Source organism: Silurus meridionalis, chromosome 8, assembly GCF_014805685.1.
Source record: "Silurus meridionalis isolate SWU-2019-XX chromosome 8, ASM1480568v1, whole genome shotgun sequence".
NCBI classification, from domain to species: domain Eukaryota; kingdom Metazoa; phylum Chordata; class Actinopteri; order Siluriformes; family Siluridae; genus Silurus; species Silurus meridionalis.
Genome location: NC_060891.1, coordinates 15513130 through 15540506, shown reverse-complemented (window position 1 = coordinate 15540506; position 27377 = coordinate 15513130). Strand labels below are relative to the sequence as shown.

General features: G+C 37.1%; 1 protein-coding gene across 1 annotated transcript; it reads left to right on the top strand.

Moving 5' to 3' along the window:
• Nucleotides 1-315: 315 nt before the first annotated feature.
• On the top strand, nucleotides 316-24069 carry aspg (asparaginase homolog (S. cerevisiae)). The gene is given in 16 exon segments (XM_046855792.1): nucleotides 316-608; nucleotides 2656-2785; nucleotides 10537-10648; nucleotides 11723-11848; nucleotides 12120-12203; nucleotides 13484-13610; nucleotides 13730-13842; nucleotides 15141-15326; nucleotides 16168-16293; nucleotides 16541-16651; nucleotides 16780-16875; nucleotides 18807-18970; nucleotides 21886-21972; nucleotides 22602-22701; nucleotides 22866-22931; nucleotides 24031-24069. Coding segments are annotated over 16 exon segments (1938 nt in total). The 5' UTR covers nucleotides 316-337.
• Nucleotides 24070-27377: the final 3308 nt, after the last annotated feature.

Below are 27377 nucleotides of genomic sequence, written 5' to 3'. Positions count from 1 at the left end.
TATGTCACATGAGTAAAACACATTTTTGTTTTTAAATACCTCCGTTTTGTCAAACCAATCTACAAAGACATAGTAAATGAAAAAGGACAATCATAAGGAACAAACTTAGGCAATAAACTTACACATTCATCTATAAAACCATAAAACCGCTTTATCTGTGTAAAGCTGCTTTGAGACAATGTCCACTGTAAAAAGCGGTATACGGCTACAAATAAAAATGAATAGAATTTAATTGAAAAAAAAAAAAAAATTCATAGTAGCTTGTCCCCAATGGCTTTCCATACACCACTGTGCCTTTAAAAACTGGGCTGCTGTAATCGCTGGCATTGCAACAGCTATGGCGGAGTGTGTGAGCGCTACCACGGGTACCCCTTCTACAGGAGACATGACTTCACTGGCACGAGCTCTTTCCCATACTACATTATCCCAGCTCGACCAGTCGGACGCGTTTCAATCGCAGTCGTCTATGTACAGGATGTGTGCCTCTAGCAGGAGAAGAATATCAGCTAGTCAAGGCGTGGATTCGATGGATGTGAGTCTGAGCGCCGAGGCGCGCGTGCTGGTGATCAACACCGGAGGGACCATAGGAATGATGTACCACAATGACGGTAAAAACCCTGCTCACTAATTCATGCTAATATCATACACTTAGTCACCTGTGTGTTCTCTTTATTTACTGCGTACGCTGCTCTCGATTATTGCTTTTTTATTATAATCTTAAAACACAATTAATTCATAGATGAAGACATTAAGGACAAGAGGGGACAGAAGTACCTGTAGATTGGCAGGGCTGCGCTCAAATACACACACATACATACATACATACATACATACATACATACATACATACAACCATACAACCATACATACATACATACATGCATACATTTTATTTTTCACTTGCTCACTTGAGTACATGCTCTTAGTCATGCACAGCCAAAGCATGCTGAACCCTGAAAGCACTTGCTTTCACAACCGAATAGTGATGTCCGGTTCGTGAACGAATCGTTCATTTGAACTGGTTCTTTTTAGTGAACCTGGTGGAACCCTTTCACCAAATCGGACTGAATCGTTCAAAACAGTTCGCGTCTCAAATCAGCACTAATCAACAAAATTACTCAAGTTACTCACTTTTGAATGTGTATGACCGTCTATCCGACTCAAAATAAATCAATATCCCTGACAATGTTGTTCTTCTCTAGTTTCTCCAACAGTACACACATTAAACTGAAACATGCTGCTGAACAAGTGATCATCACTGAGCATGCGCATACCTGCCGATTCCGAGCAGCACACATACTGCTGTTCTCGAGTCACCAGTACTGTATCAAGAACCGGTACTTTCGGACACGTCCGACATACTACTGATACCAACAAACTGTTGATACTAAGCATGCATGACCTACCGAGCAGTACATGTGCTGTCTGACATTAATACACCCACACGCACACTTTTTGGACTCCGAATCAGATGCGTTCGACATACTGTAAAGGCTTGTGCTGCGCTGCTGATATATGAGCACAGGTGAACTGAGGACTTAAATGAAAAATAAGTTTATTTACTAACAACTTAAAACATCAGCGTTTTGCACATCAGTGCCTGTATTGGGTGATTTAGTGCAAAACATAAATGTAAGGAACATTTCTAAGATAATGATGATGATTTAATTTAAACAGATAAGCTATATGCCCTCACGCAATAGACATGACTTTATTTAATTGTGTTTAGTGTGTATGTTCAACCGCAGAGATGATATTTGGATATGCATGACGTCATGACGTAAGGATGTAAAAGAACTGGTGAACCAGTTTTTTGAACCGGTACTTTGAAACGAACTGTCCGAAAGAACTGATTCACAAAAAAGAATCGGACTTCCCATCACTACAACCGAATCCTAAAGAGAAGATGCATATGTATATGTCTGCTGTTAAACATACCAATCATCATATCCTGCTATGACACATCCCCCTTTTTTAGTTGCTTGGCTTCAGACAAACCTGGCATGGACTCCCAGGTCAAAGATCGACATCAACATCAGTTCAAAATCATTATTGAATATAAGTTTATGGTTATTTTATGGTTAGAATAAATGAATGAATGATTGACCATGATCCTTATTGTTAGTCCAAGGTTGTGTGCAAAAGCCAGAAGCCTTTTAACATCCTGTTGTATATTTAGACTCCCAAGGGCTTGCTCGAGGTTCGCTCTGGTTATAGTTCCACTCAGCTGCAACTGAAAGCTTTATGCTGACCAGTCACACACCAATGAACATGACCTTATAGAACGAGTAGTTTCTTGGTTACTTATCGCAGACGGAGCAGTTTTTCTGGTTTCGTTATGCTTGGAATGATTGAAGGTTTTCCAATGTGTCAAATGCAATTGTTCAAACATTTAATGCTTGTATTTGAACTTTTATCCTGCATTGATGTCGCCAACAAGTAATGAATTAATGAATAATGATGTTGAAATGTTCACGCTCCAGGCACAAGACGCTTAATAATTCTGTACTTTAATTGCAATAGATGTTAGCGTTGCACGTCTGCTAGAAATCGCTTATGCAGTATATTAATGTGCAAAGGGGATGTTGGAGTTGTTTTGTTTTATTTGCGAGTTGACTCTGATTGGTGCATGCTTTTGTCTTCTCTCTGTTGCAGTGCTGAGTCCTGAGCCCAATGCCCTGGTTAAAGCTTTACGCAAACTTCCCATCCTGCATGACGAACTATATGCTCAGCAAACCAGACTCTATGAGTACTACGATTCTCCAGAGAACACGCTGGTACTGGCGTAAGTATAATCACACATATTTAAATACAAAGAGTAAGACTTTGACCATATGACCAGTTGGCTGGTTTTGAGTGTTCCAATCTTACATAAGCATTTGTTAGAGATGTATGCAAGACTTATATAATTATTACAGAATCAGAAATTTGCAATATTTCCAGACATGTCAAAACGTATAGCATTCATGCTATTTGAAACCCTAAGAGCAATACAGGAGACACATGAAGACTTTTCTACTTTCTTGGTTAGCTCAAACAAATTAATTATTCCCTGTCAGAAAGTTACTTAATCTAGATGAACCTTGACATGCCCTTTTGGATAGTAAACATATCACTAAAATTCTAAAAGTTGAAAACAACTAACAAGACAAACAAAACATAAAAATCAGTTGATTATTGTCAGCCCAAATTCTAACACTGTCACACCTATGACATGTGTGGCTATTTTATACCTAGGCTATAACAATGATTGTTATAATTTAAGTAAACAATCTATACCTGCTAAAACATTGAAATATTCATCCTTTTCAGAGAATAATAATTATATTACAGTTCCCTCCAAAAGTACTGGAACGTCAAGGCCAATAAATTTGTTTTTGCTAAAAGTTGGGTTTGTGATTAAAGGATGAGACGAGCTCTTTTGAATATCAGTTTTAATTTCCTGCTGTTTATCTATGGATGTGTTAAGCAGAACATGGTGCATTTTGTATAAGACCACTTGAAGTTTACGTGTGCAAAAATGTTTGAACATGTCAATGACAGGTGTTACCCAGTTGTTACCCAGTTGTTACCCAGTTGTTACCCAGTTGTTACCCAGTTGTTACCCAGTTGTTACCCAGTTATCACAACTGATTGATTAACAAGACATTTGTTATTAAAAATGATAAGCCAACATAAAGATCACCCAACTGTTTATAGGAGTAAAGCCATTTTAAAGTGGGGGAAAAAAATCAATCCGAGGCATTGTGCTAATATTGGTGTAGCAACTACAGCGATCTGGAATGTCTTGAAAAAGAAAGAAAGCTTGGTTTACTGAACACCAGTACTTCGGTAAAGAACTGTATGTTTGTTCTTTATTAATAAACAATTTGAGCAACAGAAACCTTGTGAGATAAGAAACCTTGATAAAAGAAACATTGTGAGAATTGTGAGAAAGAAACCCAAAATCAACAGTGAGCTCACCAACAACCTCCAGAGGAAAAGAGGAAAGGTATCAAACAGACCATTTGAATACTTTGAGAGAAAATGTATAGAACCCATAGCACAAGATGCAAACCACACATTGCAGTAAGAACCAGAAATGTCTGATTTTCCCAAAGACATACAGAGATTAGCTATAGAAGATCCGGTCATGGTTTGGTCTTGCATGGCTGTTACTGGAACAGGTTTACTAAGCCTTAATGATCTAACTCATTATGGTGGCAGCAGAATGAATTCCAGGTAATTTCCAGATGTAAAAATAAAATCTTAAATTTAAATCCAATGTTCATCTTTTGAGCTCAAACCGAAATGCCTTGACATTCCAGTGCTTTTTGAATAGAGTGTAAGTTCCTGTTCAGGCTCTAGAATTATATAAAAGAGCAATGCTTTTTGAGACATTGTACCTAATTACAAGATAAGAACAAGCCTTCATTTTGATTGTACTATCTTTTATGAGTATTATTTTCTTATAGCCATAATGTTTGGCAAACGTCTTTAAATTCCTGGTAATGATAAAGTAAGTGATGAATAATGAATGTGTCAGCATTGCCATTGTTCATCTACGAAGTCAGCGTTAAGCAGTGGTGATTTTTTTTTTTTAATGTATATCTTTTTTGTATTTCTCAATACCGATGCAACTTTCTCTTCTGCATTCTGAGCTGTTTTTCTGCTGACCATTGTTGTAAAGAGTAATTAAGAGTTACTGTGAACTTCCGGCCAGCTCAAAACTGTCAAGTCATTATCTTCTCATCTTTCTGGTCAAGTAGTTTTAGCCTTTAGACCCTCCACACAAAATATACTTTTTTTAAAGTTTTTTTCATGCCATCCTGTGTAAATTCTAAAGACTTTTCTGGGTGAAACTCAGATCAACAGTTTGTAGAATTTTCAACAACCATGCGCCATGTTTTAACTTTAAATCATGCTCTTGATGTGTCTCTGCATGATTATTTGAATTGTGCTGCTGCCAGTTGGTTGCATAATTGAAAAAAAACGACATGAAGTATGCAGGTCTATGTGTGTTCTTATTGTGGTGGTCATTTGTTAAATAGTAAAAAAAAAAAAACTATAATAAATGATTATTTTCTTTATATTATACAGGTCAAGTCAAGTTTAGTTCTATAGTGCTTTTCACAACAGACATTGTCTCAAAGCAGCTTTACAGAATTTTAGGAGTTAAGGTGAATGGTGTGCATTTATCCCTGATGAGCAAGCCATGGTGACTGTGGCAAGGAAAAACTCCCTTAGATTTTATAAGAAATGAAACCTTGAGAGGAACCAGACTCAAAAGGGAACCCATCCTCATTTGGGTGACCTCAAGAGTTTGATCATAAATCTTTAAACAATACCGAACATTGGAGAGTGAGAACAAACATGAGCACTGGAATGTAAGATCATGAGTAATGTCCTTTCTACAGTCTTTTACAGTCATTTGTGGTTATAAAACTAGGAGCTATGGCACAACTCATAAATAGCTCAGCATTTACGATCATCAAAGATCCAACACCAGCTTCTCCATGCCAGAGCCTTTAAACACTCAAGGAAGTCCAGTGTCCAAACTCCACATGAAGTGGGATCCAACTGGCACTGGTACGTCTCTAGATGGTTCGGGATGTTTGCGGGGTCAGCATCTACTTCTTTAAAAGTCCACAATCTTCATAAGGTGTTACGTGACTGGGGCTGGAGCAACCTCAGGATGCCTCGGGATGGGTAGAGAAAGAGAAGCAGTGGAGAGGAATTAGCGTAGCTGCTGTTCATGATATTAACAGCAAAAGTTGATAATGTGCATTTGATCAGATGTAATGGAGCACAAGGTTATATGTGATGTGTGTTATGTGTAGGCCTTGCTAAAAAGATACGTTTTTAATCTGCACTTAAACTGGGAGAGTGTGTCTGAGCCACAAACACTGTCAGGAAGACTATTCCAACATTTAGGAACTAAATGTGAAAATGCTCTACCGCCTTTAGTGGACTTTGCTATTCTAGGAACTACTAGAAGTCCGGAGTTTTGAGATCACAGGGAGCGTGATGAATTGTAGCGTGTTAGAAGACTGAGTACATTGTTGGGAGATAAATCATTTAGGGTTTTGTAAGTAAGTAGCAGTAATTTGTAGACTAACTGTAGCTTGTTTATTAAAGATGCAGGACAACCACTTAGTAATGCATTACAGTAGTCTATTCTGAGGTCATGAACGCATGGATATGCATCTCTACATCTGATATAGATATGTTTCTTAGCGTAGCAATATTTCTAAGGTGGAAGAAACATGTTGATATGATTTTTAAAAGACAAGTTGGTGTCTAAAATAACTCCCAGGTCTTTTACTGTTAAACTAGTAGTTACAGAACATTCGTCTAATACAGGTTGAGACGCTGGAGCTTCTGTTTACTGTTTTTTGGGCCGATGAGCAAAATCTCCGTCTTAACAGAATTTAAGAATAGAAAGTTATGAGTCATCCAGTCTTTATAATTCTTTAACACACTCAGTTATCCGAGCCAATTGAGCTGTATCGTCTGGTTTTGATGAGATATATAGCTGGGTATCATCAGCATAACATTGAAAGCTAATCCCATGCCTTCTAATAAGGGTTATACACACTTATGCTACCTGGTTATTGTATTATTTTATTTTCTCTTCCATTTTTTTTTAAAGGATCTAAGATGTGTGAAAAATATCTTTCTTGACTTAATTTATGCTATATGGCCAAAGTTTGTGGACACCTGATAAGATTTGTATTTTTTTTTTTTTTTTGCTTTTTAACAAGCTGGTCCACATTTAGTTCTTATTTCCTGTTATTATACCCTCCATGCTTTTAAAAAAATAAGCATAACTTCATAGAGCGCATTTTGTGGACAGGTGAATTGTTATGCTGGAACAGGTTTGGGTCTCCTAATTTGAATGATTGGAAATTTAAATTTTACTGCATCCAAAGACATCATAAGCAGACACAACTGTTCCTTCAACTTTGTGGTAACAGTTTGGAAAAGAACCAAATGGCTGGAAAAGCCAGGTGTCCCAATAATTTGTCCAACTAGTGATTTTTTTTACTAGATTGCATCTGCAATTCCAAAATTTTAAGAAGGGTTAAACTTTTTACATCCTCTGAATAATATCTACATATGTAATATTTAAAAAAATGACTAACATTCTGGACATTTGGTAAGTTTAAGTATAAATTGTGTTTTACAGCCAACAGAGGGCGCTATGTACTTAATTTTGTGTATTTCACCCCACAGTCTTCTTTATTGTCTAAAGCTATGTGTTATGTAGATAGGATGCCAACTCACCATGCTGATGAACTGTCTCGAAGGTCTTGTAACATAATATTTGTCCTTGCTGGTTTGCAGTGTGTGGTGTGTGTGTGTGTGTATGTGCATATATAAATTGGTTGGATTTCCTCAGTGTCAGTGTAGAGTATGGCTGGTTATCTAAGGGGTTTGGTTTCAGTGAAATCACTTAAAAATTTCTCAACGAAATAAACGTTATAACTAATCTCTATCAATATGTTTATAATGTTCAAACGTTGCTTCAGAAAGTTTTAGAAGTTCTTGTCCTTTGTCTTGCAACATTGAGTTACTTTGCATTCTGATGTACTTGTACAATCGTGTCTTTAGTTCATGAACCGCAAATAACAGCTTAGTCAGCACCTATAATGAACCGCTGACATGAAGTTCATGACATCTGCTATTGTCATTATATAAAATAAAGTAGGTTACGGATATAGATGGCAGCATGTGGTAGAAAATAAGGATTTTGGGGTGTCACAATCTGCCATTAGGTTATCCTGATTATCAGATGTTACAGCAAGAGGACACTTGCCGTTCCTCATCTTATATCTAAATTTCACACCTCTGTGAAATCAGGCAGATTTGTGTACAGCTGTAGCTCAAGCTAAGCTTCCAAAAAATCACGCCATGTGCTCCGGCCCCGGGGGTCCGCCTGAGATAGCCTGTGCTGGCGGACAGCATGGAGCTGCAGTCTGAGCGGTGTCCTAAGCATGTTTGATCTCACAATGTGTTTGCACGGATTCTTACTGCGCAGACTGGTGCCGTGTCTGATATCAGGAGACCACATGGAGGCCAGATATACACTATATTACGCAATGCTTTGAATCTTCTCCAAATATTGAGCAAGTGGGGTGTCTCTGCATGTCTAAGCTGCAGAGATACAGAGATGCAGCGTTTAGGTCATATTTAGGTTCTCATACATATATAAAATACATACATGCACACACACTCACACACCCCTATTTGATATGGTTATCAGTTCACTTTTATAGGTGTACTTAAATCAAGTGGACATTAGTTTGTATAGCCAATAATAAAATAACCAATTACTGATAAAAAAAAAACAATAGGTTTAAATACTACCATTTCAGAAAAAAGACTAGTAAACTGTACCATTCCTTGAATCCAGCCTAGTCCCCTCAAGCATCATTACTGTCTTACTTTTATCATGAAAAGTGCATATGGTCTCTAGGTAAAGCTGATTGGTAAAAAAGTAATTACATTTTTGCACCCTAAATCTTTTTGCAAATGTACAAATTTCCATGTGAACATGTAAAGGTCTTAGCGTAGCACCCCAGCACATTTTCAGCTGGTAGTGTATCTAATTATAACTCCTTTTTTTTTTATTATAACTTATTATTTCTTTCGTGCACTAACCATTCAAAAATACTTGAATACATACGTCTGTTATGTCTTAACATTTAAGTTGTGTGTGATTCATATTATTTTGTAATGAGTATACTCGCCTTGGTTTGTTGTGCTTGTAGTTCCACTATACGGACAAAAGTATTGGGACACCTGACTATTCCAGCTACATGTGTTTCCTTCTTTAACATTTTTTAGACACACAATTGTCTTTGGATGCAGAAGCGTCCTTCAATTGACCTAGGATACCCAAACCCGTTCCAGCATGACCATGCTTTACATGGTTTACGTGGGATGGAGTGGAAGATCTAGTGTGGCCTGTTATAGAGCTAATCACCCATCATCAGTGCATGACTTTACTAATGTCCTTGTGGCTAAATAAGCACAAATCTATACAACACACAAAAATCTAGTAGAGAATCTTTCAAGAAGAGTGGAGGTTAATTCTGCAGCAAATGGGGTTAAATATGGATTGATGGTCAGCAAGTAAATACGAATTGTATGGTAAAGTGTCCACAAACTTTTGTCTATTTTTGTCTACTTTTGTATATTTTGTCTTATTATACATTGCCACACAGGGGCTTTTGTGGAACACCAATTACAAGCCTGTGCTTTTATTCAATGATTAAATGCAGTCTGAGCATGTGTGTGATATAACGTGTTTACTAAAAAAATAATAATGATACTTTTCAGAATGAATAGGCATATTCAATACATGCACAGTATATAATAGTGTTTCATGGTTGATAATAATTGGTATATTAACAGTAAACACCGCTCAAGGAAAAGTGTACAGTATATGTCTACGTACTGTTTATCTTTTCTTTTTTTTCATTACTTGTTTCATCTTGTGCAGAAAGGCTGCCTCAGGCTCAGCTTGAAAAATGTTAATTTCACCCCTCCCCACAGGATTCTTGCCAACATTGTTAGCTAAATGAATAATTGGAACTTTTAATACACTCTTCTTCTTTCCTGCAGCATCTATCCTTTAGGAATGTCAACAACATACATTTGGGGCTGCTCTGGAAAGCTGAGGCTAATTAAAGCACTAACTGAGCTTTGGCTCATTTGAGAAAAGGAAGGAAGGCTGGGAGGAGTGTGTGTGTCTGTATGTCTGTGTTACCTCCATCCCCTGCTGTTCCATTGAGTTGCTGAACAAGCTTGAGCTGCGCCCCTCTCCGTGTCTAATAGAAGATGGGGCGGCATCTCCTTATGAAAAGGAGAGATTAAGAAGAGTCTTTTCATCAAGCTATAGACAGACACACTCCTCTGACGGCTCATCTGTGCACTTGAACATGCCTCAATCAATCTAACACCACTTACGGGGCTACGTTAATGTAAATGTGAGGTTTAGGGTGATGTACCCCCTTTTAATTAGCACATTGGGTTCATGCTTAGATGAATCCGCTCCATTATAAGGAGAAGTTTGCCCCTCAGCTAATCCAACAAACACTTGCCTATCTACACTTGAATGTTTGCTTATCTTTGCTGCTTTACAAACACACCCAATTAAGTCCTTTGAAAATTTTGAGGCACCCTGCTGATTAAGCAGAAGGCTTCTGAAATCAGGCTTCTTGGCTTCATGTTCAGAATGTGCCCTCAAGCCACTGCCTTTTAGTCTTTTCCACTCTTATACAACATAAAACTGAACTCTGTCTTAATCTTACTATTTTCCTAAAGAGTCACTTTATATGGACAAAGCAAAGTGTTTGGGGACTCTTTATCAAAGTGGGTTTGTAAATTGAGCCATTTTAATTGGCACGCTGGCTTAACCAAGCTTGTTAAGCCTTGCCCACATAAACAATTTGTGCTGCTTTGCCATGCTTGTTATTATCTGTGTTTTTGAGGGAATGTGTTTGTCAGTCTCATTTTGTTTCTTTTTTTTTTTTTTCTCTTTCAATACAGATTGTCCAAACAGAACAAAAGAATAGTGTATACGGTTTTAGAGTATTCTCCACTGCTGGACTCCTGCAACATGACAACTGAGGACTGGGCCACTATTGCAAAAGACATTGAGGTACACATCATAAAGCACCGGTATTCAAGTACATTTCTTCGCAATTTGCATTTTATTTCTTTTTTTTAAAGCAAGTTTACAAGAACAAACAGTAACCAAAGTGCTGTGCATGATTGAAAGCATATAAAATACAGGTATTTACAACAGTTGGTTGTTAACAATGGTGTTCAATTTAATGTGTAGGGGAATACACATTTAGTCCATTATCCATTTGATCTATTGATATTAATAATAATTAATAGTCTATTTTCCTATCAAATTCATATACATATATTTAAATTTGCTTACTTATATCATAAACTTCAGTTTGCTAATTAGACAGGACGAGCTAAATAAAATTCAACATCTTTTAAAGCCTATTGTGTAGCTGGTCTCAGGTCCAATGAACTGCTTTGAGATTATTAATTCATACATAAGTGTATGCGATTAGTTAAATCGCACCAGAGGATCTGCTATACTATCTGTGCTGGGTCATGTTTAGAAAACTAGAGTTGCTCAGATACAGTCTTTATACTCTGCTACCAAGTATTTTTGTTGTATTTGATGTGGGTTTCTGGGTGTACACCCAGATTACACTCCTGCTAAATAGCAATATACGCACTCCTTTCAGAAGAAAGATTAGCTAAAGGAGAGAAGGAAAAATGGACAGTGTATATGTGATGGAATGGTTGTAATGAGCTATGTTATGAACAAATTGATTAATGAAATCTTAATTTTATTCTGATCAATAAGACCCAGAAAGCTTCTCTCGTTATAACTCTGTGTTACACCTCAGTGACTTTGTGCACAGGTGTGGCTAAAGTCAGTCACATGCATTAAATAAACTTTCTTTCGGCTTCTCCTATTAGGGGTCGCCACATCGGATCATCCATATTCATTAACCGCACGTTCGATTTGGCACGTTTTGTGAAAGTTGTGAAAGTAGACTGATGAGTAACATTTTCTGAATAATATGCTTTAAAATAAACAATTGATTAATAACGCAGATGTTTAATCAGTTTGACAGAAGGTACCAGTTATCCCTTTTTTATAAGTAGGTGCTGAAATTAAAGGTTTTCTCCATGTTCTTCTCAGAAATATTATGAGAAATATGATGGCTTTGTCATTCTGCATGGCACTGACACTATGGCCTACACAGCCTCAGCTCTGTCTTTCATGTGTGAGCACCTAGGCAAACCTGTCATCCTCACTGGCTCTCAGGTAAACAGCTAAATACTCACTCACTCACTCACTCACTCACTCACTCACTCACACACACACTTTGTTTTTCACATTGTTCAGTAAAAGCACAGCATTTTACAAAGAAATGCTTATTGTTCCCAGTTCTTTGAAGGACAATATTTGTCAAGGAGTTTGATAATAAGAGATGTTTTTTCATAGCCACTCTGTTGTTTAGAGTAATATGTTGTTGTATGGTAAAGTACATCATTTTTAACTAATATGGTCTCCTTGACCTTGGCATGTCTGTCAGGTACCAATCTATGAAATGACCAATGATGGTAGAGACAACCTGTTGGGGGCGCTGTTGATTGCAGGGCAGTTTTTCATCCCTGAGGTGAGTGAGGAATCTTACCTTGTATAAGACACTGCTGCATAATCAAGTCACGTTTTATGTACAGTTGACTTTATCTTTAAAGATAGATTTTGAATAGATGTTTGAAATTATTATTCCTGCTGATTGTTCCTGTAGATCTGTGCTTATCAATTATTTTCTGTTACGCCTCCCCTAGGAAGAAGTAAACATTTCGCGCCCCCCCAGCTCTCCGCCGCGACTGTAAATAGTATAATTTGTCTATAAAATTGTTATAAGTACACCTTTGCATACTATTGTTTCCTTATTAACATTAAAGAAAACAAAAAAAGAAAACACAAAGAAATATAGATCAACTTACAACAAAGAATAACTTTATTAACATTGTTTTTTAGTCACTGAAAAAACTCAAGCGGCTTATCAGCATGATGTAATGTCTTTAAGGGATGCCTTAATTTATTTGGCTTCATGCTGTTCGCTGCCAACATTTTTAAACACCTGTCTTTCCTCGTCTCCCATCGTAGTCACAGGAAGCCAAACGCTACATGCGCTTCGTCATATTTCCTCGTCTTAGCTTTCGGGAGACTTACGTATGTCTCATTATCTCCGTCTTTCTCCGCCTTTCTTTTCATACCTGTTAAATATTTTTAACCCTACTTAAAATAACCCTACTCCCTGTGGCAAAAAAATGCATGTTCCCCAGGGTCACACGTGCCCCTGGCTTTCCCGAACTCCCACGTGCACTTTTGATAAGGACTGCTGTAGATGTTTACCTTCAAATAACATTAATGGACATGTATACCTTTCTACTCCACTCTCTTTTTTTACCATTATAAAGATAATATTTTGTTAAGGCGGTAATATTAAAATAATATTAGCATGTAATACAAATAGACTAAAGTACTAAACACAAATCACAGGCAACCATTTTAACCTTTATGCACGGTGGCAGATGTTTCTTATTCATACGGAGTTCCTTAGTATGTCATTTCTTTTGTTGTAAGAAACTGATGTACATTGAGCAGCCACCCCCATGCAACTGGTTCAACAAGTCTGTTCAGATCATGTGCTGATGCAAAGTCAAGTCACTCTGAATCTACCCCTGAAGTCACTCTGACTCTAGCCCTGGAAGATATCTCCAAAACTGCGCCTCTGCTCCACAAATGATGCCGTGTTTTGGTCCAAATTTGTGGCATGACACATAACTTGTCATGTCACAACTTTGACAAGTATAAAGCGTTTTTTAAGAGTTTTTGAGGCATTGAAAAATCAAATGAACAAGACTCTTCTATTCTTCTGCACAGGTGTGCCTCTACTTTCATCATAAGCTGTTCCGAGGTAACCGTGTTACCAAAGTGGATGCTGGGAGTTTTGATGCCTTTATCTCCCCCAATCTGGCTCCATTAGCCAACGCTGAAGTTGATATCAAAAGTAATTTGATCACTTTCACTTAACTTCCTAAACTGAAAAATCTGTTGATTTATGAATCATTTGATCTCTGCCTTCAGTTTCCTGCTAGATATTGTTGTTTATTTTCCCCCTCTCTGCAGTAAATTGGGACACAGTATGGAGGGCAAACACAACAGCAAAGTTCAGGGTCAACACACAGATGAACCGCAACGTGGGCCTCCTGCGTTTATTCCCTGGGATCACTGCTGACACCGTAAGATGATGTTCCAGTGGATGGGCTTGAGTGTTGATATTGCCAACCATGCCATTTTGATGACCTTGACCAATTGTTTTATTGACGATACACGGCTGCTTTTGTGTAACGTTTTTGTCACCGACTTTTTCAGCACAGCTGCATAATTTCTGTCTAATTTCATTGTAAAATCTCATGTTCTTTTGTGTACATATTCACGCTCCAGATTTGCAGTGTGACAGATTCACTTGTCTGTGACCAGTGTTGATAGCTAAGTAATAAGACAGAGTTATGAGGCTTGTCTAATTCTTCACAAAGGAGCGAGGAGTTGGCATTCGCTCTCACACTCTCAGTCCAGCACTTATGAAGAGTGGAATGGGGGAAGGAGCACATATTTACTACCTCAATCTGGCTCTTTTGCCATGTTACGCATCGATAGCTTTTTTATCAGCTTTTATGGCCTAAGGGCTTTTTTTTATTTCAGGTCTCTCCTATACGGTGTAGACTTTATATGCTTCCTTCTCGTGTTCACATTGATAGTCCTCATTTTATCTACATCTAGGAATAGGTTGGATCCAGGGTTGTTATTCAAATAAGGTTGAATGAATGTTTTAGACTGATCTCTGCTGATTTTTTTTTTTTATATGAGGAATATGTAAGCAGCATAGTCAAAGTAAAGTAGGTACAGCATTCCAATAATGCTGCTTTTAACTATAGGATATAACTAGATAATTAAATGTACGCTTTATTTATGCTTTTTTTTTTTTTTTTTTGTTTGTTTTTTTTGCAAAATCTTCTTTTCTGTTCTCCGCAGTGCTAAGGAGTAACATATAAACTGCAGCTCTCAGGTAGGGAGGGATTTTTTTTTTTTTTTTGCTTGTGCAAAAGCTGTCCTTGGCTGATCAGGTGGTTAGGAGAGACTCCAGATGTGCTATAGTGGAGTGGGGGTTGACAAGATTTTAATTCAATCTCCAGCATCGTTAATTCCTCTCTCTATGGGACTATTGGGCCAAACAGGCTCTTAAGTGTGGCAGTGTGGTGGAGTGATTGTGGCGTTCCCTGTGGGACCCTTTACAGCAGAGGGCAAAATTAAGATGCTGTACTCACAGCATTCGTCAGCACTTTTGGCAGTGTGAGACATTGCTGATAACTATCACTTTAGCTTTGGATCATGTTTTTCAGTGATTAATCTTAATAAAGCTTATGTTGTGTGTGTTATTGTCTCTGCAGTTGAATTGAACAATTTAACCAATTGCCGGTTTAATTTGATCATAAACAAAAGGACCGATATCAGTAAATCTAATCACTTGCTTGGCCAGGTTCGAGCTTTCCTGCAGCCACCCATGGAGGGGATTGTGCTGGAGACCTATGGCAGCGGTAATGCCCCTGATAACCGTGCAGACCTGCTGGATGAGTTTCGGAAAGCTAACGAAAGAGGCGTTATTATGGTCAACTGCACCCAATGCCTCCGAGGTGCCGTCACTGCAACATATGCCACTGGCAAGGTATGTATCTAGAGGGAATATGATTGTGTGCAAGTGTAAACAATGCAGAAACATTTTCAAGATTTTTTTAAAGGTAGAATCAGAACTTAGTAAGTGAAATTATGACAGACTTCAAGAAACTCCAAGAAGCAAGGTTTACATGAGCTGGGATGGAAGATAAGGGCTGCTATAGCGCTTTAAGATTTTGGGATGTATTGGAGCACTCCAGGTCTCTATTCCCACAATGACTTGTGGTTGAATGAGCATAAATCTCCACAACCACACTCTAAAATCTAATGGAGCATCCTCCGAGAAGAGTGGAGGTTATTATAATGGGAAATTGAGAATAAATTTAGTATGGGATTTTTAAAAAGTGTTCACATACATACCTTATACTCAGGTGTCCCTAAACATTTGTCCATATAGTGTCGCTTACTCATTGAACACTGAGGGGAGGGCTGTATAAATTAATTCATTTGTTTATTTAGATAGTTGGTTAGTTTTTGTTTTTTTATATTTGCTTCAGCTAACTGCAACAAAAAAGTCCAAAAACAATAAACATCGATGTTTGTTCTTAGCTAATTTGCAGTTAACAAATATGATGATTTTGTACATTTGTTTATGCACTGAACTAGTAGACTGATGTACAGAAAGTTATGTATTGATATATATTTATGTCTCTAGTAAGTTTTAGACTACCTTTAATCTTAATCCTTCACAACAAACTAATCCAAATCAAAATCCAATTGACGACTATAAACCCTAAAGCAGCTAAAAAACATATGATTACTAGCTCAGCTGCTTTAATAGAATTAAATTATTTATTTGAATTAGTCTAAAATTTCACTTTGTCACTTCTCAGGCCCTGAGTGATGCTGGATTGGTACCTGGAGGTGATATGACTCCAGAAGCGGCTTTGTCTAAACTCTCTTATATCCTGGCCAGGAAAGACCTCAACACAGAAGAAAAGAAAAAGGTAACCTGATCTGCAGATGCATAAGAGAACATTCACAACCTGAATCAACCCATAATGCTCAGCGAAATCATACCCCATGACAGTTTTATTTCGACTCTTAAAAGTGCAGCTTAGCCACAATTATGGCTGCTTTAATTTAATTAATGTCTTAGGTGTGTGAGAGGTGGATTGGAAGAAAACTCTCATGTGGATGCTTTTATAGAAAAAAAAATAACATGCCATTGATTACATCAGACCATTTTGTCATGCAGATGTTGAGCAAAATCTGCGTGGTGAGATGATCGCTCACCTGGAGAAGGCCAAGCTGACACTTAGTGACAGTCGCTTCATTCAAGTCATTGCGAGATCCCTCAGCATCAGTTGCAAAGAGGTGCGGCACCCGAACCTGTTTTGATTTGTATTTCATTCTTGAAAGTTTACATGCAGTGCCTCAGGATCATATATTCTTTACTTAAAGATTATGAAAGTTGTTACTATTGAAAACAATGCTGTATTCAGGACTTGGAAGCCATCCGTGATGCTCTGACCCCAACTTTAGCCTGTGCTGCTGCTAAGATTGGCGATGTTGAGGCGCTGGAGGCAATTAAAGAGATGGTAAGGTTTTCACCAGACTTTCTGTCCTTATATCAAATAGCTCATCTTTTAGCTCAGTCACTGAGCTGAGCTTATCTTCACTTTATTGTGGTTCAGACTGTGTTTATCAAGCACGTAAATTCCAATAGTCATTCAGACTGCAGTATGGAATGGAATGGCTTCTTTCTGTCACCATTTCCTCATGTCTTCACTCAACTACCAAGACCTGTTTTAAGACCAGTTTTCACACCTGTTTTAGACCAACAAACACACGCAAAGATATTTCTCTGCAGTGCCACGTCGAGCTAAAAATTCATTTACTCCTGAATTCATATCATGCTGCAAGTTTTTGTATTTGATCTTGATTTGAGTGCATTTTTTTGTCCCCAAAATATTTACATTTTATGCCCCAATAAATGGGAAAAATAGTTAAACATACATTTGTGAGTAAGTTCCTGCCAAGCAGCAATGCACCAGCTCTTTTATCTCTCAGAGAAAAAGTTGTTATCATGCTACCTTTGATTAAACAGAAGAGGGGAAACCAAACATGTTTTTGTCTTGTCTAGGTAGAGGTCATTTTGAGATAAGGCCTCTAATGCACTGATGAGCTGGCATGCAACCATGTTTGAAAAGACCTGTCGCTGATAACCTTGCTCTCCATACAGCTGCACTTATGCAATCGACGTTGGTGCTTTGTTTTTCAGAATAAGGCTGCGAGTGCTACTTTGAAATTTGCCTCAGGGCTGAACTGAAACGACTGAATTTTTTTTAAACAAATCCAGTTTTCTACTGGCATGTATAGATGAGTAAGGTGTTGAGCCACCTCAAGCCACCTGATCAGCTTCATTGGCACTTTAGCATAAATAAATCTCAAACTATAAATAAAACTAGATGGCTGATGAACATCATTCTTCTAAAAGATTTTCCCTCAACTGGTGTATTGATGACAGTGGTGGAGAGTGCTGTCTAACACGTCTGCCATGTCTCCCGTAGGCGCTCAATTATATAGAGATTTGGCGACTGTGAAGGCCATAGTATATGATTTACATAATGTTTACACTCATTAAAACTATTTAAAGAACCGTTGTGCCCTGTGGATGTTGGCTGCATCATGAGGAAACGTATATCTGGCAATAAATTATACTCAGTTCTATATAAAATACAATTGAAAAAAGTGTTGGTTATAACCACATAGACTGGACATTACAGTGAGTTGATCTCTATATTAGGAAAAGAGGCCCAAATGCCTCTATTCCTCAATTATGTGCCCTAGATAATTTATTTGACTGTATCTCATTCAACTGTCTAATAATTAGAAGCCCGCACATATTTATTTATTTATTTATTTTACTTTTTGTGTCTAGAACCTGGTGCACACAAATATCTGGTCTTTAGTTGTGTCATGATGATTAAAGAAAATTCAATTCATTATGTAGTTTGATTTATGGAGTCAATAGTCAATATAATATCTTAAAATACAGCAATCACAAGACCTAAACACAGATAATACTTACTTTTCATATAGCTGGTTTAGAGTAAATACACAACCAATTTCACAAACAAAGAGTGAATGAAAAAAGATAGCATAGAATTTCATAGATTTACTTCTTCTTCTTCTTCTTTCGGCTTCTCCTATTAGGGGTCACCACAGTGGAACATCTGCCTCTTTCACAACAACTACCTGCATGTGTTCCTTCACCACATGCATAAACCCCCTGCTTTTCCTCCTTCCTTGCGGCTCCATCCTCAGCATTCTCCTGTATTTCATAGATTTACTATTAATGTATCTGTAAAACACTTTTTACATTCTGGAAAACACTTTACATTCTGATGTGCTGATTTTTTTTTTCTTTTTTTTTTTAAAGCATGATTTACTTTGTATTAAACTGTAAGTCAACTCTCACAACTAACACAGTAGGCAGTTTTGTTTAATAATATTTCTCTTTCTTCAGGGAGGTAACTTGTGCATGGAAAACTATGATGGACGAACTCCTCTCCATATCGCAGCCTGCGAGGGTCACCTCAAAGTAGTGCAGTATTTACTAAGCCAGGGAGCCACCGTCTATGCCAAAGATCACTTTGGAAACACGCCTCTTCTAAATGCTGTTCGTTTCAGGTAAAACAGTAAAGACACTATACATTCAGCTTTATGAATGTTAGCACCTTTGGGAAGGATGGGTTCAAAAACTAAGAGAAAAAAATATCTGTGGTTAATTTCACAATGAAGATAAGAGATATTAAACCTTGAATTAAATTTAATTCATTCTTAAAAAAATCCCTGATAAAAATATCTGGGGGAAACATATTAGCAGAATGTAGGTAAATCATGTCCCATTCATATTTTACTTTCAATTCACCTGAATGCTGGGATTCTGTTGCATTTGTCAATGACTTTGTGTTTCACTAGGGTATTAAAAATGCAATCTCCATAGTCGTTCACCAATGTGGGAAAATTAAAAAAAAAAACAATGCAACTGATCATTATCTAGTATGATTGAGCATATGAAATCATATAAAATTACTTTTGCTAGGAAATTAAACATGTTGGGTCTTTTATGCAAGGCATTCATCCAAATCCACACAAAATTGTTTCAGTGATCAGAGAGTCAATTTGTTGTACAAGTGTCCTAGTCCATTGAATACCTGTAGGCTGGACTGAAGAGGACCTCAGACTCTCCCCAATTCTGGGGAGATTGTGTTTGAGGAGTCACATGGTTCTTTGCTTTGAATTTTCTCAAGCATTACAGCATGTGGTGCTGGAATGCATTAGTTTAATTTAAGGTCTGATTAAAGGTAGTTAAACTTTTACCCATTTCTACCAAGAATGACAAACTGTTATGCAGCCTATACCTGTTATACATACAATGTGTGTGTGAGATTTAAGGTTTTGCCATGATTTCTATTTGGATCTCTGTATGCATTTGAAAGTATGACTTGTTGTACAGGTTCCTGAAAGAAAGTGTAGATGCATAGTGGGTGGGTGAGAGTGTGTGGGTGTCTCGTTTTACAGGTCTGTTATCACATACCATATTTCCTTATTGCTTTCCGAACAGTGTCAGAGAATCCTTATCATTTCAGAGCACAGGTCTGGTTGAATAAAATCAATGTATTTCCAGTAAACATGCAGCTAAGGTTTCATTTTTACTGCATAAAGCAAAGGCGTTCTCTTTGATTCTGTGAATCTTGTAATTACCTTGTGTCTCAGCCAAGGTATGTTCCTAACTCAAGCCCAGTGTGGCTGTGATAAACTGTGGATCCACTAGGAGCCTACTGATGAGGAATAAATTAATGAAATAATCATGGTTAGATTGTGCTGGAAAGTCTGACTTGCCTTTTGGCATTGATATGACTTCAGATGGAGAGTTTGTGAATCTGCTAGGCTGGAGGCTGTCTCTCGCATCTGCGGTGCTGCAGTTCTGTTCATCCGTCTGCCTTTTTGTGATCCACAACCTTGCTGTGTTCTGCTCATACAAAATCCCTCAAACATAAACGGTAGACATACAGCTGGCCTCATTGCACGCAAATCCTAATGATCATGGTACGGTCTGTTGGGCACACCAATGATGGCTTGGCTCAAGAAACTAGGACAGAGTTTCTTGCTCTTATTTTCTCAAATGTTGCACAGGCTATCAAAAGTTTGTCTACATCTCTCTCTGCGGAGACATTACATACAATCAAACCAGGATGAGATGTCAACCTCATTAAAGGAGGTAGAAGGGAGGGGGTGTAACTAAATTACAGTTGTACACAGCAGGAGAGAGAGAGAGAGAGAGAGTGTGTGTGTGTGTGTGTGTGTGTGTGTGTGTGTGTGTGTGTGTGTGTGTGTGTGTGTGTGTGTGTGTATACGTGTGTAGGAATTAGAGACACTCCTTAAAGGCCTTGACAACAATTATCATTTAATTAGAGCAAGCACAAGACAGTCAGTCACTGGTGCTTATTTTTACTCCTGCTGTTATATTTTCCTGCTGTTCTGAGACTTCGGATACATCTCGGATCTCGGTGAAGCAGAGTCTGGAGGGATTGTCTGAAGGGACAACACTGTTGTTTGTTGTGTCTTTTTTTTTTTTGGGCAATGTCACTCGTTTTTCTGTGATAACCATCCACAAAGCATTACATTTGTCTAAATATAAGCTGCTGTAAACTGAGAAATCAGCAGTCAGGGACAATTTTCAAAAATATTAACGCGATCCATTTGGAAACTTGCAACGCTGCAACTCTAACAGAAGGTGTCATTTTTATAAGGAAGAGAAAAGGAGAATGCTAAAAAGGTGTGTTATATAAACCAGCCCTACCTGCTACTCTCTTTGACAGATACTATGACTAGTCGAGGTAGGACTAACCTGACAAGGAAACACATACAGCAGGGTAGGGCTAAACTGTAACCCTGGAATAGATAAGTGGAGGAACACACCTCTCATTATGTGAGGAACATGAATTCCAAGATAAAGATTTAATTAGGCCTGTCTGGAAAAGCATTGGTTTCATATTTATAATAAAGTAGTTGCTTTAGTCCTATACTGCGAAACTGTGACCTTCTTACTAAACTGCTGCCATTCTGGGATCCAGCAGTCTCTTATAATTTATTTTTTCATGTTGCCTGTGGTATGTTTGTTTGTAGTGTAGTGTGTCTTGACTTGTCCCAACCTGCCTACAACCTTGCAGGCACTGTGGTGCTGTAGTATCAGCCACTAAACTCTAGTGCCAACAGTTGCTAAGCACAAAGGTTAATCGAACATAATCAAAGCAACTTTACTTAGTTAGGTTTTCAGTGCCAGATAAAATACAGGAACAAACATTCCCTTTAAGGTCAGGGTTGCTTAACACCACTGAGAAAACTAGATGGCACTGTATCATTGGAACTTTAGATCCATTTCAGACAAAAGTGGTTTTCAATATGAAATCGTATGCTTTATGTTAAAACACTTTAATAAGAATCAACATACTGTATCACAGGCAAAACAAGAATTCAGCTGTTCTACTTTCAACAGCTGTGCATCAATCATATTTTCTTTTACATATCTTCTTTCATAGGCACAAAGATGTGGTGAAGTTACTGAGAAAGATAGGCGGCCATTTATCCCGTGATGAAATGGAAGGTGCCGGAAACAAGTTCTGCAGGTGACACACTCACACACACTATACTTCACTCCTCTTTTGTTTAGCATTTATGCAAGTTTGACCAGTCATTCAAGGCTTCCTCAAGGTTTTAGAATGTTCCCAAACTACATTACATACATACAGAAGATACAGTATATGCCTGGTGTTTTAGGTGTTAAGTAAAATGTCAAAAATTTAGTTTTACACTGTTTGGTCAACTGTGAGAAGTGTGAAATACATTTTATTATGTCCTTTATTCACCTCACGTTTATTTTATGGGGATTTTTAGGATCATTGGTAGGTATCTGATGTGTCTTTGGGTCTGCTTTGAAATTCCACCAATTTCTATCCTTTTTATTCATTTGTTGGGTTTATATAAACACTATTATAAATAAAATATAGAAGAAATGCACACACACACCCACACATAAACACAATATTTATTTCTCTCTTGGCTGATTTATTACCTTTTAACAGACCATCAGGTTAATAGGACTGTTGTTTTTCAGTAATCTTTATTTTATCAAAATTATACAAAGTAATTTGTGTGTGTTTGTGTGTTTGTGTGTTTGTGTTTGTGTGTGTGTGTGTGTGTGTGTGTGTGTGTGTGTGTGTGTGAGCACACGGTGTGTCTTCTGTTTGTACCGAAGCCTGGTAGTAAATGCAGACTTGGAAGGCTTGGAGATTTGGCACTTAGCTGGAGCTGATCTGACTATGCCAAGTTATAATGGGCAAAGAGCCATTGATGTGGTAAGTATAGCTAGAATTCCTTCTCATGGCTCTCTCTCAGTGTCATATCAATGTAAGTAAAAATATAAAACAAATAAATATAAAACAGTGGGAAAGTACTTCTGTTTCTTGTCTGCTTGTATGTTTCTAAATGGTCAATATAACTCAGTATCTCTTCTTCTCAGGCCATGCAGTCTGGCAATGATGAAGCCTTGCATTTTCTTCAACAGGCTGCCCAGTCCTGAGCTCAGGTATTGCTTCATGCACAAAAATACACAAACAAACAAACACACACACACACACATATATATATATATATATATATATATATATATATATATATATATATATATATATATATATATATATATATATATATATATATATATACACACACAAACACACTCCACAGCATGAGCTGAGTTACACCGAAATCTTTAAACGGATTGAAACAAAACTCAGAAATAACAGACAATTTGTTTGTTTATTCTTTTTTTATGTTGTTGTTTTGCTGCTACTGTGCACAACACAGCATCAGGCAGATGAGGTTTTTGAGGTGAACATTTCTGTTTTCCCATTCCATTCAATTTCAGAACACCTTTAAACATTTCTGGCATCTCAAATGAACCGCATACATTTACATCTGCTGTCATCTGATGTCATGAAATGCATAATGCCACAAGACATATGTGGCATTAATGAAAAGTCATTCATTCCTTGTTCAGAAAGTTGCATTTTTATTTTTACCCTCAACTGAGGGAAATGTCATCCTTTGGTCTGTTATGTGCTCTGAGCAAATTGTGTGTTGTCACATCACTGCCTTGTAGAATATTCTGTTTTCTATATTCATTGTCTTTTTATAGATTATTATAACGTTTCTTTGCAGGTTTTTGATGAAACTGAAGAGGTCAATTGTAATATTTTACAAACATATATAATGCTTGCGTGTGTGCTCGACATACAAACCTTTGGAGAGTAACAGATCACCAACCTCTACTTTTAGTGCCTAGTTTGTCATTTTGACCTTCTGAAAAGACTGTGGCTGCAGCTCAGCTTTTATTTTAGTTTTTTTTGTCTTCTGCTCCTTAATCATTGTACTTTAAAGTAATTACTTACTAAATAAAATTCAGCTTCTCTGCTTTTAGTTTGCCAAATGTTTTGTTTATTATATTCTAATGTTGGCAATTAAATGGGTTACTGGGTAAACACATTGGTAAATGACCTTTGCATGACTCTCTGTGCTTTCCAAAATGCAAAATGGCCAAATATAAATGTAGAAAATCAATTTCTTACATGTATTTAGACTGAAAAACCTGTTTGATCTTTTTTCTTTTTCTTGTTATTTTCCAGAATGGTGAATTCATCAAGTTTTCAGCTTTTCAGAAGTAATAAGAGGACAATCCCTCTAGCACCGTTTCCTTTTTTTTGCTTTTTTGCTTTTTTTTTTTTTTAAGTGCATTTTTATAGTATTTTACAGCAGATAATTTCACAAAGCAGCTTTACTTAATAAACAACTAAACCAAAGGTGGCAGTGGTAAGAAGGCTGCTTAAGGAAGTAGGACTCGGACAGGAGAACATCCACCCTGAGTTACGCCAGATGACTAATTTTGCTTATGATCAAGTACAGTATAACACCTGGGTCACGCAGATGAAAAATAAATATGTGCTGGATAGTAATGCACAGGATATTAGGTATGTGCACATTGTGAGTAAGAATCTTAATATGAGCATAGCATAAAACTGGTTTTATTTCTCTCACCTTCAATCTTCCTTTTTTTTAAATACCTGCTTAAATTTTGTCATTAAAGTATAAACGCTTTTCATTAAAAACAAAGCTAGTTCTTGGTTCTCTGGACCATATGTATAAAGGACGAAGCACATAAATATAAGTGTATGTATGTTCAGGTATAATGACTGAATGGTATTTCATATTACTGAGCAATAATGCTGGACCTGTTGACATCACAAGTATTAGAAAGTTATAGTGTTATTGTGTCGGGATACAATATGTATTGTACATTTTAGAAGGTAATTGTGCGTTTATGAAACCTATGTTTGGGAATGGTTTCAGTTCAGATATGCTGTTTAAACTGTATCGTGTGTAATCAGGTTTGCTGATTATCCCATTAGGGTGTCATGAATTAGAAAGAAAGTGTTATGATTTGCACTAGCCAAAGTTATTTTGGCTTTTGGCTAACTTACCATCTGCTAATGTGAACTGCCACAAAATTGTTGTGCAATCACCATAGTGTGACATGTTTTGAAGACACACAAATGTGGAGAAAGGCTCAGGTAATATCAGAATGTGAAAAAGATATGTTTTATGTTTAATGTTTTATGTTTTATGTTAGATAAGCACAAACTGGAAATAAAACATTTTTATCCAAATTGTTTTCCTTTTGTTTATTAAATTAATGGTTAAATGCCTTTTCCTTCCTCTCTCTACCTTTTATTCTTTTTCTCATGAATATACATGTTTGCAAAAGGTTACATTACAAAGTGGTCATATCTTCAAAATGTGGAACATCGTGAAGTACAAGTTGCTGATTTGGCTGTTATGTAATGTCATTTACCTCATAAATGGGTTTAACATGAAATATGTTAAATTGAACACAATGTAATAAAATGTGCAAATTCTGTTTTTAAAACAGAAGGCTGACAAAAACACAATTTTTGTGTAGGGTTAGGCTGCACAGAGTAATTAGCTTGAAATTTAAGGGATTTTATATGTTTATAATGAAACTAGAACCAAAAAAAAATAAAAGTTTACCCAAAAGTGTTATATAGTGTCATTTTATATATACACACACACACACACACACATACATATATATACATAAAATAAATGTCTGTGTACAAATAGTAAATAATCAATCTTTTATAATGTATAAAGAAGTTTTAGTATATTTAGTATATAGATAGTTTTAGTATTTAAATGTGACAATTTTACACAAACATTGCAGTTTGAAGACTGAGTCAGTTCAAAAATGTAAGGCAAAGACTGAAGAGAAAGCATCTATCTGGTTAGATGTGAAAGAATTTTATGTCTTTTATTCTTTTCACTAAAATGTGTCCCATATTCCAGGCCATCTTGTCATATTTATATGGTGTATAGCTGTAGGAATCTTGAAAATATATTATGCTAACTACTAGTAATATACACTCTATGTCCAAAAGTTTGTTTACACCAGATGAGCACACATATATGAAGTACTTCTTGAAACTGTTGCTACAAAGTTGGACAAAATTATATAGAATATATTATTATGCCCTTTACTGGAACCAAGCAGCTTAAATCTGTTCCTGCATCACAATGCCCTTGTTCCCACAGCAAGCTCCGGAAAGAACATGATCTGTAAAATAAGAACTTGGGTGGCCTTTACAGAGTCCTGACCTCAGACCCATTAAACCTCATTGGGATAAACTGGAATGCTGACTGCACCTCAGGCCTCCTCTCTCTACATCAGAGTCTGATCTCAATAATACTCTAGTTGCTGAATACTAATTTTCACAGTCACACATTGAAATCCTTCCCTGAAGAGTAGAGCTTTATTTTAACAGCAAAAGATGCCTAAATAAAGGTGTAATGGTCAGGTGTCAACAATCCTAGGGCCATATAGTGTACATGATATTTACAGAAATACATGAAGTTCCTTTACACACCTGAGGTTTTCATGGTAGCAGGTGTGCAAAGAAATTTCGAATATATGATATGTTTCACCAACGTTCCATATTTTATCCGAAAGTTTGAAATCCTGTTTATTACAGAAATTTAAAAAAACTCTTTCACTGTAAATAAACGTTTAAATTGGATCTAAATGCTTAAAAATAATAATAGGATGTTTATTCTGTGGTGCAGGTCCATAGAAACAATTAGCTATCAAAATATCTGTAAAATGATCACAAAAACTGTAGTTTGCTTAGAGTTTCAATAAAAAATTTTTTTTTTTTTTTGGATTAGACTGATAAAGTATTTCTGGAACTTCAAGAGAGAATGGTGTCCTGGGCATGGCTGAATGTGGAGTTGAGTGTTTGGGGAGTAGGTGTTGTAGGAAGCCAGGAGAGCCGGTCTGACCTGCACGGCCTTCATTCCAGCCTGCTTCATTGAATAGGGCTTGTATGAACAGTGCCCTTAGCTCGCAGTATAAAAACACTGCACTGTCACACATTTGGCACATCGGGGAGAAGACGCTTTCGTGCTTAGTTTTGCTTTTGCGTATTTATTCATTTAGAAATTGCTTTATTAGATTTTCTCACTAAGGAACTGAAACGCACTGGGATGAGGTTTGATTGCGGTAACCTACGGTAAGACGACTGCTCCTAGTTAAAAACCGCATACTATCTCAATTGTTTGTTTGTCAAAAAACGCCACATTCTGTGTCGTGCATTTGACCTAATCTTTAGTATGCGGTTTTGGACGTAGCCCAAATTTGAAGACAGCCACCTGGCGGTCTTCCCTACCCGGAAGCGATGGAATCGATGCGGTTTGTCGGGTGCAGTGGTTCTTAACAGTTCAACAGTTCTATCCAAAAATTGTGAAATGTTTAGGACCACTTGACCAGGCAGACGTTTGCTTTGGAGCTGAATAAGAAGAGGAAGAAAGAGATCCCTCCGCCTGTTTATACTTCATAAATCTGCTGCTATATATAATGTGCATATCCAACCTTTGCAGTCTGGATGATTTCATCAAACTTTCA